The 15,844-nt window shown below is 34.9% G+C and overlaps 1 protein-coding gene across 4 annotated transcripts in view; it reads right to left on the bottom strand.

The window, feature by feature from the left end:
- LOC139691422 (ubiquitin-protein ligase E3C) overlaps positions 1-15,844 on the bottom strand; it is a 40,192-nt gene that overhangs the window by 3,509 nt on the left and 20,839 nt on the right. The window contains exons 13-19 of one of the 4 annotated variants that reach the window (XR_011701593.1): positions 13,587-13,820; positions 12,336-12,583; positions 10,608-10,820; positions 10,339-10,467; positions 9,402-9,659; positions 5,930-6,175; positions 3,753-4,588 (exon numbers count right to left, since the gene is read on the bottom strand). Coding sequence is in view for 1 of the 4 variants with exons in the window: in XM_071589232.1 (XP_071445333.1) it covers positions 6,005-6,175; positions 9,402-9,659; positions 10,339-10,467; positions 10,608-10,820; positions 12,336-12,583; positions 13,587-13,820 (1,253 nt within the window). In the remaining 3 variants the exon portion in view is untranslated. Of the gene's footprint in view, positions 1-3,752; positions 4,589-5,067; positions 6,176-9,401; positions 9,660-10,338; positions 10,468-10,607; positions 10,821-12,335; positions 12,584-13,586; positions 13,821-15,844 lie in introns of those variants that run through there. The other 3 variants (XR_011701595.1, XR_011701594.1, XM_071589232.1) reach the window with 3 other exon arrangements.

Here is a 15,844-nt window from a genome sequence, read left to right as displayed (position 1 = left end):
AGTAAGGTGAAGGGATTTGGATACAGGGGGTGCTATGATGTGGCATTGAGCTGTAGGCATAACTCGGGGTCAATGGCCTGTCATCATTAACATCTCATAATTGTCTAAGGCTAAGTCTGGTAGACTTGAATCGACTAAGTGGAAACTGCTTAAGGAGGGGAGTAAAAACTTACACAAGTTTTTTGAAGAAATTGAACCTATGATCCCGTAATCCTCATAGTATACTGCTTATTCATCAAATTTAACTGTAATAATTCTCTGGAGCCAATTTATTTTTTTATTGTGTACTTTATTAGCAAACATGCTCAGAATGAATTACTAAAATAATTGGTATATTACTAGAAAGGAAATCAGTATTGCTAAAACTTTCCAAGGAAAAATGTTCCACAAATTACTGTACCTAAACGATACCTCTTCCCTGTGCACGCTATAAACATTAGGCATCACATCAAAGATCCACCTTTAACACTTTAATACCATTTGACCCAACATTGTTGTGATTCCAATTTTAGATTACTGTCATCTTGTATTTTATACATTGGGTTCATACTCCTATTAATATTCTTCTTTGATACTAATAAAACCACCAGGTTTCATTATTCTGGGTATTTTTTTATTTCACGCTATAAACATTAGGCATCACATCAAAGATCCACCTTTAACACTTTAATACCATTTGACCCAACATTGTTGTGATTCCAATTTTAGATTACTGTCATCTTGTATTTTATACATTGGGTTCATACTCCTATTAATATTCTTCTTTGATACTAATAAAACCACCAGGTTTCATTATTCTGGGTATTTTTTTATTTCACAATGATAAAATACCCCTTGAATGATGGTTGGATCATTTTCGACTCAATAACACATATGAAGATACTTCACTCTGAGAATGTATTTATTTCACATTGTGGGTAAAGCTTGAACTACTCTGAAACCACACTGTCCATTCCAGTATTTAGAATGGTCTCCAACTCAACATCCCCTCCTTCAATCTCCTTTCCTGGACTTCTGGGTATGGTACATATTATTTTGGAGGAACTTACTTTCTGGTAAAGATAACTCAGCTGGAGTAATCCTAAAATAACACTTCTTTAAGGATGTTATGCATGGTATTCAAGTTCCAAATTTCTATAGTGTCAGTTATAAAAAAATAGATAATGAGTTGATAAAATATTTTCAATTACTTCAAAATTCGTAGTGGTCATGCCAAGGACTTGGGAAGCTTAACCCTTACGTAAAAATTGCTACATTCCTGGGTTAGATTTAGCCAGCTACCCTTTGACACCCCAATCTACATTAAGCTGCTCATCCATAAGAATGAGCAGATATATGCCATTTATAAATACCTTTTTAGGCCGAAGTGGCACTCAATAAAATTAGTGTATTCAAAAAAGCATACCTACCGGTATTAATGATTAAAATTAACAAAAGTTGTGGAGTATGAATGCTGGAAGATCTTTTTTGCCAATGAACAGGAATATTTGTCAGCACTGATGTACAAATCACTCTAACATCAGTATCATTAAATTGCACCTGCATTTTTTATTAAAAAAATGAACCAGTTATAAACAGCAGCTATTATTTGTATGCACATAGTGCAATTCAATGCACACATTTTCATTTTTGCATGAAGATGATTAAGAAAAATTCATGGGATGCATCACCTTCTAAAAAAATTCCACCAAAATTCTCACATTAAACTAAAATTCTCACATTAAACTTCAGAAGAGTGCCTAAGGTTTGGCTAATAAATTTAGAAACTAAAGACATTAAATCACTGAGTGAAATTCTTGGACAAATATTACAACCAAACAAATGGAAATGCTATCCTAGTCCTAGAAAGTCTGTCCCCGACACCCTATCTGTCATCAACATACCACTGGATGCCTACAAAGACTACGGCCTTTTTCAATTCACTTAAAAATAAACATTCAATTTTCCAATAGTGAAATCTTTCTTCTTATTCATTATTTGCATCTAATTAATACAATTTTGCCATACAACATATTCCATTAATCTAATTCAGTGCTCTTTGATGTAAGAAACTGCCCTTGGCAAGAAATGATAACCACTCCGAGAAATAGAGGGATGTGGTTAAGTGGAAGACAGTCAAAGATTTGGGTCAGTTTCTCATAGCTACAAGCAAGTTAACAATTCCTTTTAATGTGCATATACAGAGTCAGCACATTGTAATAAATGGTGCAACACTGAGAACAAAGAAGGGGTTGCCTCCCTCAAGAAAAGAGCAAGTGATCATGGAAAGAGTTCACAGCAAATTAGGTTTTCATCAGATGAAGTTTTTTTTCATGACGACCATAAAAGGCAAAAGTTGTTGCACTAAATTGCATGGTAATAAATTGTTTTGCTTCAATCATTGTTATGGATTTCATTGATGATATGCTGCTATCTAGCCTGCTGTTTACTTGCCTTTGGCTCATCACCAACTCACTTCACTGAGTTTGCATCAGGGAACAGTTGGGTGCAGTGACCAATGTACTAGTTTCCCACCCTGAAGGCCCAGGTTCAAATCCTGATGGTGGCAGGATTTTCCTGCGGTATTCCAATGCCTCCTAGGGGTGCGATGAAGAGAACACTTCATGCTGTATGCACCATCCATTGGATGGGGCATTTAAACTGCGGACCCCTTGGCAACTTTCATATATTATAAGCATGCTAATGCAGATTCCAGGTCTCCCTACACTCTTCCCTGATTCCCAGAAAATCCTGTTGCTACCAAATCATCCACCTATCCATAATACAAGAAATGGCAGTTGTCAGTTTATCCACCTAATAACTACCACTGCTATTTGTGAAATTGAAGAGTCAAGTTGTCCATTCAATCCATCACTTCAGTTTTTATAATTTGTCACAAAGCTAGGATAAATGTAAAATTTACAACTATTATAAAATTATTTTTAATTCAGGACATTCTTTGTCACCTATCCTTGTTGGCTGATTAAATTTTCAATATATACTCACTGAAAAAATTTATTACCTATGTTGGCCAGTTGGTACTCAAAATATAATTTTTAACTTAAGAAATGTTTTCATTGAGAATGAGAATTCTGCTGAACACTGCAGAACCTCAAAACAGAAAAAATGCAAAATTTGTAAATCATTGCGTTTTCATACTAGTGATATATGAATGCAGGAATAAAAAATGAAAAACCTGGCATAACCTTCTTTACTGAGCCCCAAGCTGGCCAATTTTTTTCATTTCAACGTAACAATTACAGAGTGTAAAAATTGTTTGCCTGGACCAGGATTCCAACCCAGATCCCTCGACGTCCAACAGAGTGCTTTAGCCAGTTAAAATTATCTCCATATTGGCAGATGACTTCATTAGAAGTTACTGCTGCAGCATGTCCCACAGTTTCTTGGAATTTTTCACTTTTTTCATATGTAAAAATATTAACCATTCCATAAAATTTTGTAATATATTGCACTATTGTTGCAAGAACTTTTCCCAGCTAATGACTTCAACTTCATAATATTTGTTATCTCCCAAAAAGCTCCACAAAACAATTACAGTAAACTTCCCCAAAATATTTACGTCATCGTTCATGTACAAGATTAAGATCAAGTATCTGAGATTAAAATGAGAGCTATTAGTCAGTTTAAGATTGATTCAATGATCTAACTTAATTGAAACATCATCCTTTTTGTATTGCTTTGACAAACCTGCTCTTCTACAAATGAGCTATTAAATAAATAGAACAAGTTTTTATTTGCATTATTTATTGCACAAAAATTTAATGAAATATTGTCATAATGTTGTTAATTATATTATTGCAATGGTTAAAGCTTCATTGATTAGGCCCAGTATTGCATTACCGGCAGCTATTTCAAGTGGAAACATTCATTTCATCTACAGCACTAATGGAGATAACATGCTACATTGAAATTTTGCTTTTACCTGATTGAACTGCCTGTTGAGGTCTAAATAATACGCCAGGGTTCTTATAGAGAGTCTCTTTTTCCTAGTAGCACAGTTAAAAAAATGTTCAAAATATTTTAAGAGGCTAGAAAATCAATTTCAAAGGAAGGTAGACAGGTCACTGATCATACAATAGAAAACATTAAAATCGCTGCAGCAATTCTGAGAGAAGACTGTCATATGCCATTAAGAGCACTATCATAAATATTGAAAAATTCACTGGGGAGCATCCTATCCACTAGTTGGTTACAGAAACATTTCACAAGGGATGTGTTTGTGCATAGTGTTTTCTGCAAAATCATGATAATCTTGCAAATATCAATCTGAAGTGTGTTCTCATCCTCCCTATAGACTTCACCTAGCTTGATAAAACTTTTTCCTGCTTTAAAATGAGAAGAAACACCTTTGCGGTAGGCATTTTTTCATCAACAGTAACATGCATAGGAGAAATGAGCATGTTTCAACTTGCAACAGCTGCTGCTGATACAATACTGGAATCAAATCAATGAAACTTGCACCACATACACAATATACATTAAGCTAACAATGCAACAAAATTACATTGTTGTATCGTAAATCACTTGAATGAAACTGTTTATGATCACTCTTTGTTGAACAGCCCCCATTTGTGCATGATGCAATTTCCTGTCAAGGGAATGGCAGAAAGGGTATGTATGAAGATATGCACATATAAGTGTGTGCACTTACATATAATTTCATTGATCTGTTTCTATGTCAATGTTTCTGATTGAATGACAAAATTAAATTGCTAAATAATTATTACCTTTATAACTGAGGCCAAAGGAGGAACACCTGTGTTAGTAATTAGTATCTTTAAAAAAAAATAAGATTGGAAAGTCTGGGTTTAAACAATGGCTATATCAGACCAAATTATTAAGGGCCTTCATTATTTGATAGCTAAAACAACAACAAAACTTTACTCAGAGAAAGCATAATTGTCTTGTATTCAGCTGTGACACCAATGATATCATTATCAATTGAATTTAATATTTTACCAGTTTAACTAATCTGTTATTAACTACCAAATCACAAAAAAACATGCAAGCAAATTTTAGGTTCTGAAACAATAGAAAAACATCAATATCATAATTGATACTAAAGTAAGCATTTAGAAAGTTTTATTTAACTGCTGTGGCTTGCACAGTCATGTGAGTTTACAATTCATTCACCATCAAGTTTCAATTTCATCTTTCATGTTATTTCAGTTCCCTCAATTGATAATACTTCTCCAAGCACCAATAGATCCATAGTTGTTATGATAAAACTCAAAGCCATGAATAAGCTCATCTGCAGATAGTGAGTGAAAACAATGATTACAAAACAGTGTCAAGTTTCAAACCCCTGACTGACTAGTTTTAATTCACAACACATTCCACAAAGCCTATCAAGTTTGACTCATTTTCATGGCTCTCACTGGCATGGTCAAATTCATAACATCCTCTGTATATCGATCAGGCAAAAGGGATGTTTTTTTTTGTTCACTCAAAGGATAGACATAAACAGTAGTTACATACAATGATTATATTATACAAATGATTGCATTGGAATTGAAGACTCAAAATAATTATAACAATAGTGTCAAGTCTTTCACTGTCCAAAACTTGAAATTTATAAAAATGCACAACATACTCATTTGCTAAATATTAAAAATTAACCAGCAGTGGTTGTTAGATAAAATAGATAACTATTCAACAAGTCCATTTCTTCAACTATCAGGTTCAATGAAGGATTTCACCAGGAATGATTCATCCCACAGCATACACCTACATCACATACTTTTATGAGCATAAAATGAAAGTCAGTACAATTCGCTCTCTAAAAACTAATAAAGGATAATGCCTTTCGAGAGATCAAAAATAGCAGCATGGAAGCAAACAACCTCAAAATTCGATTTCACTGCAATCAACACTCTTAGGGCATTTGAATCACAGAGGAAAAAACTCCATTGTATGAACACTCACTCACCACATCTCCTCCACCACTTAACTCCCATCCTGGACAGATTATTTTCAATGGGTCCAAGCCAAAGAGAGCAGAAGACTAGCTCAGCTCAAAGCCTGCACCAGCTTGAATGGCATACAACAACCTACTTTGGAGAGTTTCTTCATCTGGGAACTCAGGGAGCTTCAAAAGATTCATGCATGTGCTGGCAGTGGGCAGTCTATCACTAGCAATGCCAGCATGCTGAACACAAAATGGGGGATCTAATTCCTTTAGTTTTCCAAAAGAGAAAGAAAATATTCATTAGTGCCTATGAGTTATGTGGGTACATAAAATGTTCCACAGAGCATCAAAAATAAAAGAACAATGCATATAAAAATTTGCATGGATGCCAAATTAATATGAGAATGCATACAAGGTCTGTCCCATAAGTAGTAGGACTGAGTTGATTAAAAAAAATTTACTGCCAGAATTGATACATTCACTCAAAAGTCTTTGAAGTAGCACCCTTGTGCATCTATACACCGCTGCCAATGGATTTTCCACACCTTGTGTGCCTTTTAAAAGGGAGGCGCCCAGAATGCTGGTAAGCTCCCTCGTTATAGCCTGTTGTAATGCTTCCACCAAGCCGTGGTGACATCCTTTCAGCATGGATTTGAGTCGGGGGAAGATGAAGTCTGGTGGAGCAACATCAAAACTTGGATCCTCACTCACAAAGTTGAGAAGCTCTTTCCAGATCCACTTGTGAGTTCCCTGTTGTTCATCCAAGAGCACTTGAGCACCAACTTTGCACACACTTTCTCATACCCATTTTTTAGGTCGTAAGTTGATGCACATCACTTTCAAGGATGCCAAATTCATCAAAAACCATACAAACACAATCTGCGATCCCAGTCTAACAAACCTTCACTCTTGCAAGATTTCCATCACTTTTTGAGGTTGAAGGGTGTCCTGAAAGTTCAGCATTTTCAACAATTCTTCTACCCTCCCGAAACACTTGTGTCACTCAAAAACACCCAATCTACCCATGGTGGTGTCATCACCATAAGCTGCCTAGAGCATGTCATGAGTTTCTTTCTTAGTTTTACCCAGTTTCCTGCAAATTATGACGGAGTAGCACTGTTCCCATAACCAGTTCATGACAGATCGGAATGAGGTCACGTCATAGAGGTTTTGCAAATTAACAATCCTCACTCCACAAAGGCTGGGAGCCAATTGCCGCCACTCTTCAGCCTTTCCTGAGACTCCTCTCCTCAAACCCAGCCAGAGAAACCGCCACCTATCCATGTCTATCTGGGTAAAAATGTCCTCTTACTTTTGGAACACACCTTGTATCTCTGGAAATATTAACTGTGCCTTGCATATATATCTATCATGCAGGGACTTATGCTAAGAAAAATAGGAGCAACTTTAAAATGAATAACATTTAGCATCCTCACAATACCAGAAGATGTAAAGATATACATGTGAAAACATCAAACCTGTCCATGGTAGCAAAAGGACCAACATTTATGAGCAAAAAATTATTTTTTAAACTGAGACAAGAATTTCCCTATTCAAGGACAATCTATTTGCATATCTGGTTGATGAGTGTTATTATAGTGCAAATGAATATTTATGTAAAACTTAAGTGTATATTATTTTCCTATTATACCAGTATTTTTATTTCTATTAGGGAATTATGTGATCTATATCCCATTGACACATTCTGTACACCTGTCATGTATTCTCAATTACGTAAACTGTGTCTGCTGGACAAATAAATATATTATATTCTATAATACTTGGAAAATGTAAGTACATATACATCTCATACAAAATCATGTGTTGCATTAAAGGTATGCACACAATTTAATTCTGTAAATATTCTTTGAAGGTAGACCTTTATATTCTGGTTGGAAACCACACTAACCAATTCAAAGGTTAGAAAATCACAGGTGGCATAAGGAGAAGAACTGGTCCTCGCACCTTGAGCAAATTTCATGTGCCATTGGGCTTATTAATTGTCAAATTTTTGGTTTAAGATAATTTCATCATTTAGTCGTTAAGACAACTTCATAAATGGCTAAATGAGCTCAAAAAACTCACCAAATAGAGAAAAAACACACCAAGCTCAAATCAGTCAATAATCGAACTTCACTCATCAGATTTTAATAAGTTTCTGGATCACTAAGACCAAATTAGACCAACACTTAATAAAACCTTTTGTAAGACTCATCATATTACTGGAATTACAGTAATTTGAATTTTCAAGGTTTCTGCTGAAGATAATTTTTTTTTTTTAATATCTCCTAATTGTGAAATATAAACATTTGAACCAGACCTCATATCAAAAATATGCCCATAGTAATGGTGAATAGTTTTTTAAGGATAGTGATTTCTAAATTTCCAAATTTGAACAACTTTGCCCATCACTGTTAATATTTTTAAATGCTCTGATATCTGATTAAATTGGAGTTAACAGAAACAACAGATATGAAGAAAAGGATATTGAAGTCTGGACCCTGATCATAAGAATGCCATCCATGCAATTTATTAGGTGGAAACAAGAAGATTACCATAATGATCAGAAAAAATGCTATCATTCATTAATCTGATTCATAGTCAAATACCAGTCTAAATAAAATAAAGGTCACTTACAAGAACTTAAATATTTGTGCCCCTGACCTTTGGTCCTTAGACAGCAGGCTGTGATGTCAAGAAGTGTACATTCCTAGGTTTGGTGCCCATTTTTGGTACATATACATGTATATTTTTGGAAAATATCAAGCTATGGATGAGATCTAAGAGATTAAAAGATAAGTAAAACCTTTTCCTCCTTTTCTCTTCTAGCTCTGTGTGTTTTACAGTCCAATGGCACTATCACTCATCACTTCCTATCACTATCACAGTACACAGTACTATCACTTATCATAACATCAGTCATCCATAAGCACGGATAATATAGTTTACTCTAGTTTCCTTTGTTAATGGTGAAATTTTTATCTGTTTAAAAACAACCTTTTTCATCCATGGGCAATGAAATTTGACCAAACACACAGTCTGACTTGCTTCCTCGCCCCTTTGCATGGTTTTCTCATTTAAAAAAAAATCCACGGAAGTGAATTTTATGTTGATAATTTTGTGCCATGAATTCAAATCAAACCTGAAGATTTCAGAATTTGTAGAACACTTCGCTCTTCAGCAAAAAGGAATGGAGTGGCACACTTTCAAATTCCACAGAACTATAACGTGAAATCCCATCGTACACTAATTTAGCAGTAAAAAGTGTATCCTAGTATGTGGTTCATAATTGTTGATTGGATGCAATATATTGAGCCAAAGTATGTTGAGTAAATTAGTTGGTTGGAAGTAATATATTTTACTATATTATGCTGTAAAGAATAGCAGGGCCATATTTTTCATTAAATTGGTCAAAAATAAGTGTTATGACCGAAATTTTGGAATACATGTACTGGAGTATTACCATAAGTTAGTGTATATGACATTTACAAACCTTAAACCCAAGAAGGGGTGGTCTGGAACAACTAGTGACAAACTTAAGCAACAGACGTCGCTGCAGGTCATCAAATTGTTCAACAACTGTCCAAAATGCACGAATTGTGGGGTGCTCAGGGGAATAGCCACCAGCATATGCAGTATTTCTCCTCAAGTCTTCTACGTCCACAGGAATTGGAGCACCAGATATTAATACCTGCAGTTCTCTGGTGTCAAACATTTGCAGCCATTCGAGAGGAATCACATTTGCAAGACCCTGAAATCAATAATTCCAACATTAAAAAAAAAATATATGATGCATAAAACCTTTTAAATAGATTATGACTGTAACTTGACCCATTGATGAAAAGAATTCTCGCCACATGTCAAGCAATTGCTAAGTCAAAGATCATAGCAAAATTTCACTCAGACTAAGCTATTTCTAAGGCAAATATATTCTAATTAGAAAAATGTATGGAAAGAAAAATTTCAACATTGTTAATTCCACTTAATGTTTTAATATTTTAGTCCTTTTTTCAGGAGAGAATATTTATTGAAACCATGACCTGAAGATGATACTATTTATCGAAACCTGGGTGTTAGGATTCACAGATTAAGTAGAATGAACAAAGTTGAAATTTTCCATTCAGCACTTTTTTTTTCATGTGACACTATGTAATGAAACCCAGCTCGTAAGATTAAAACTTTAAGTGGAATTAACAAAGTTACACCTTTTCTTTATGTAATAGATAAGTTCCACAAAGTCAAGCCTGAAATTACTGATTATATTAGAAAAAAAAAGGTTTTGGCTGATTCAAAGATATAGTATTTGAGACCCGTAAATTAACAATAATACAAAATATTAATTATTTAAATGTATATCTGAAATTCCCCAACAATGTGAAAACTCATATATTATGGCTTCCCATGAATTTACTATCCCTACATTAACTTACCTGTTTAAATGCACTACACTGTACCCTAATTTGTCTGTTCAACTTGTAGTCTGCCATGAGATGAATATATTCTATCCTGTTGGCTGCAGTCACAGGAATATTGGCTCCGCCTGACTTTAACTCATCAATCTATGTCAAAGTAGAGGCAATGTTTCATGATGTTAAAATCAATGCATAAAGGTTATGCCATGCAGATATTGAGCCCAGAACCTATATTCAGATAATTATACAAGTATATAAACATTGAACAATACACAATAGGCTCTCACCCTGGTTTCACCCAACTCCTCATTTATGACAGTGAAATCCAAATTAAGGTCAGCGATATCACCATCATAACTCTTCAGATAAATCAAGTTCCGATGCATAAGAGGGTCCATTGATGCCAAATGGTGAACATCCACATTAGAATGCCTACCAACAATCTTTGACAAGAAAAAGTCAGCCAATGGCAGCTCCACCAGAAGATTTTCATACAATGCCTGCAATTCAAGTGATAAATGAAAACATGAGAAATCACATCCATGAAATAAATTTGGTCGATTTTTTCATCACTTCTGCCAATTTAGGAATAAAATGTCACTTGAACATTTCATGGCTTTACTCATTACACATTTAAGGTTAACTAATTTATATTTTCTTTTGATTAACTGAAATGTACCTACCAACTTAACTTAACACTTTTGAAGAAATAAGATACCACCTTAAATATTGGCTGGACATAAGTTACATATGTTTCCTTCTTAGATGTAGCATAATATATAATGAACTCTGGATTTGTAATTTTAATTTTACAGTTAAATATAATATGGCACATTTCCATAAAGTATTATATGAAAGATATTCAACTTTTTTAACGCAAATACAACCAATAATGATCAGAAGAAATAATCAGTTACTTTCCAAGAATTTCATGACATTAATTAATGAAGGTAATTAAAAAAATATATTAAATCTCTCATATCATTGGTCATGGAATTCTTTAAATGAAAGTTATGTAAACTCCAGTTGGGTATTTCATAGAGATGGAACAGCTGACTTCAAAATGAATAGCATCACTTCCCAGCATATTCTAACATCTGAACACAGTCCTTATTGCAAATTAATTTTTAACTGAAATTGTAAAATTAGGCAAGATTTATTTTTTCTCATATAGCCTACATGGATTGAATAACTTGCAATTTTTGTCTTAGGGTCGTGGTAGTCCAGGGGTAGAGCATTGGACTACTGACCAGAGGGCCTGAGTTCCATTCCCAGGTAAGCCTCTCTGGGCACCCTTACCTCCACCCAAGCTATGAGATTTGATGGGTTACACTTCCTGGGAAACCATAACTGGCACAGGGAAAGGAACTGGCCCCCCCTACCCTAATGTGTCAATTTCAAATGCCGTCGGGCTTAGTACTGGGTGAACTCTATCATCACCTACCAAACCTACCTTCGGATTGATTACTGATATTATAGTTTTTTTTATTTTTAAATTACCACATTGGTTGAGGAATGCTTAAAAAAAGCAAGCTATCAAAGAATATTTAAATTTCTGACTGATTTCAGAATTTATTGGGCAGATACATCTCATCATTCAACTGCGATGTTTGATGAATAATTTTTAAGTACTAAACCCACGATACAGAGTATAGTAGACCTCTCTTATTCATTCACTGTAAGATTGGACCTCGGGTCAGTGAGTGTGCTTATCAAAAAACACTTTCAAAACACCATTTCACAGCTATAAACGATATTTGAGTAAAAAATATGCCTATCCTGTTTGTTCTAAGGAGAAGTAAAACTAATTGTTAATTTTTTGTTGGAAAATTAATTTTTGAACCTTCGGATCTTTATTTTCAGGATTCTCCTCGTGCATAATTTTTAGGATTCATTCTTTAAAAAATTAGAGTAGCTTAAGTATTGGGATGCTACTGTGAGACTGTATAAGAGAGTGCCTACTGTAATAGGAAATTAATAAATGAGTTATTGTCAAAGCCTTAGATTAGTCTTACTTTGCCAAGTATTCGTCCAGCAAAATAGTAATGACGTGGAAAATCCTGGCCAAATATGAGAGGTGCTCCGGGTGAGGGATATAAGGTATTATAACGGGTCAACCTAAAGAACCCTCGGTTTGGGTCAAATGTAGTTTTGATCAGCTCTGATAGGAACTCCCTAAATACACCACCACCATCAACGCCAGCCTCACTCATCCCAACTGCATTCACCAATTGTACCCTCATCTTCAACCTCAGGTCTGGTTCTGAAAATAGGAATAGTTAGCCACTGTTAAAGTATCCAATAATGTGATAAGAAACTGATACAAATACTATACATGCAGTGTCAATTACACTTAAGTACTCAATCTTTTTTTGGGGTAATTTACCACTCAAGGTAGGATTTTGATCGAACCAATACCTTAGTTCTATAAAATTTCTAGGTCTCATTACAATAAGCCATTATTCAAATCCTCATACTTCCTGCCTCCCTTCATTCCATTCAATAAGCCAAACCTTTTCTTTCCTCCACTTTCTCTATTCAACATTCCACCCTTGATCACAGCCTTCAACAGTCAAGTGCCACTATGTTTTCCAATACAGGTACAAGATAAGTGACTGTTTACAAGTTAAGTCCATCTATGACTTTTGCACCCCTTGGCCTTGAATGTTTTGAATCAATTTAATGCATGTTATATTAAACTATTTCCTTTACCCTTCTCCCTAAAATATTTTAACTACCAGGTCTTTAGCATTCTGGAGGGCAAAAGTTTCTTATTCTACTCACTTTTTTTACCATGCAAAATTCATTGAAAGTATGCATTTATTATGAAAATTAAAGGGTTCCCAATAAGCCACTTTATACATTAGGCAGCAATTCAAAGACTTGAGAGCCACCCTTGAGTGAACCCCTACCACTTCACATGGGACATTTCATGCAGACAGTAAAATATTTTGCCACCAAAATTACTTCACTTGATGTCAGTTGAACTTCTTCCATCCCAAGTTATATTGTTGCACAGGTAGATGAAGGATTCTACTTGCTCACTACCCAAGTTAAGTATTCTATAATACTTGAACATCTATAACAATTGGAAGAAAGAAGTTCACCCACTGTCACATCACCCCAATTATCAAATTCTGGATTTGCTGCGGACACAAAACGCTTTTGGCTATCTTTTACATGCTTGTTTTCATTACAAGAAACACTAATATGATGGAGTTTAATTGGAGTAAAAAGCAACTCTACCTAGCAAATAAAACACTCACCATTTTCAGGAGAAAGCTTTTCATAAGCATCCTCATAGAGGTAGGCACGTCTAAGAGTAATATGAATGGATGGTCCCTGCAAGAAGTATGAAGCTTCACCCTGTCTTTCCATCTTATCCCTCAGGATAAGTCCTTGGAAGGCCAACACACGCTCCTGAAATGCCACCACAAAGGGCACCTCTCGTAAAATGGTTGCAGTACGAATCTCTCGAGTTGACAAAGGTGGTCCCTCCTCTGTTGTAACATGGACATAAAATAAATCAGAAAAGGGCAAATGTCAATTAACCAGACCAATTTATCAAGAATTTCAAAGAACTTGTGTAGTCTGAGAAATAATGTTAATTGATATCTTTTCATAATCAGTTTTCATAAGTTAATTTTCCGCGTCAAGAGTCAAACCCATTTAGTGAAAGTACCCATATTTTCCTGAAATAACTTGATCATACAGTAATACAAATTATGAGACACTTTTTATTCAATTAATTAATTAGTTTTCATTACAAGTAAATATCCTTGAATACAAATACAACTTTGATTATCAAATTAGGCACCGTAAAAAATTCATTATTTCAACCCTATACCATATATGGGGTTAAAAATATGGGGTGGGATTAAAATATAATGGTCACATGTGGCCATTTTCATTAATTCCATGTTTTCCAGGGCTAACTTAAAAAAATCTACGATGAACAAAAGGAATTGAAAGCCATGATCTATTTCCTTCACTTGCAATTACTTTAACTTTTTCCATGACATTAAAACATTAAGCACTTGCATAATGCAAAGTTCAAATATTTATACTATCAAGGAATTTCTCCTAAAAAAAATATAAAAGCAGAAGCAAGATTGCACAACCAGGTCAGACTAAAGAGTCCTTCTTATGGGCAGAAAGCCCAATTTATTCCAAGTTAAATTGCCTCGGCATGCAAGTCACCATAATTATTGGCTTTCAATCAGATCACCATTAATACGAGGGTCATCCGGAAAGTAGTACCCGTTCGTGAAATAAAGACACAAAAGTAAATATTAACAAACATAAAAAATTTTATTTGAAAGAGGATACTTTAAACTACTTCTCAACATAATCTCCAAGCAAATTAAGGCATTTGTCATAACGTGTGACAAGTTTCTGTATTCCTGCTGCATAGTCCTTCGCCGCCAGCTCATTGAGATACGCGAGGGACCCATCTTGCACAAATTTTTGCATAATGCAGATGGTGTTTAACAATTTCATGAACAATTGTTCGAGAAACATTGGGAAAATGCTCACAGATGTCATCAATTGTGACGCGCCGATCGTTCCTCACGAATTCGTCAACTGAGCTCACCAGTTGGTCTGTAATGACAGACGGTCTCCCCGAACGCTCATCGTCGTGTGTGTTCCCCCTCCCCATGTTGAAGTTGCGACACCACCGCCGAACAGACGACTCGTCCATTACATTGTCTCCATACACCTCCTTTAATTGGCGATGAATATCACATGGGCGAACGTTTCTTGCATTGAGGAATTTAATCACTGCCCTCACTTCACAACTGGCGGCGTTCTCAATTTTTTTAAACATTGTAAACAATCACAGAAACAACACAGGCAATGCTAGCGTCACGCAACTTGGCTCAGAGAAGGCAGACAAGCCACTGAAGCTATCTGACCTCGTCCAGCGGCTACTCGCGTCGTCAGCACTTCATGCGGCACGAACGGGTACTACTTTCCGGATGACCCTCGTATTTATACCAGGGTGATGCTTGTTCAGATCTTTTTAATTTAATGATCTCATTCACTATAAATTATTGAGGACCACTAACAAAAATATATACAAGTAACACAAGGAGTTTCACTGTATTAATTGTGGAGTTGACTTGTTTATAATTTTACATCACAGGAAAACATTTGCAATGAAAAGAAAATTGGAGGTGATTTTGAATATCATCAAAATGAAGTGATGTTGAGAACATTGTCCAAGTGAAGCATACCTTCAATTTTTATTTTTATTTAAACTAAAATTGAAACTATACAAAAATTGAACTAAAATTATTTTTCAAGAAATAAGTCTTGTATCTTAGGTAAGACAATTTTTTGGAGAATTTAAGGTACCATCTTGAAATTTGTAATCAGGAAACAAAAAAAAAGAACAAAATTTTCAGTAACTTCAAAAAGTGAATTTCTCAAAAAATTTTCACCACTGAAATTTTCCTGGAAGCTAAAAAATAAACCTCATAGTTTGTACTAAACAATTCAAGTAATTCAAGATTAGAAATCC

The sequence above is a fragment of the Hetaerina americana genome, unplaced genomic scaffold, assembly GCF_022747635.1.
Source record: "Hetaerina americana unplaced genomic scaffold, ioHetAmer1.1.p SCAF_35, whole genome shotgun sequence".
Lineage (NCBI taxonomy): Eukaryota > Metazoa > Arthropoda > Insecta > Odonata > Calopterygidae > Hetaerina > Hetaerina americana.
This window is presented reverse-complemented; position numbering and strand designations above follow the sequence as displayed.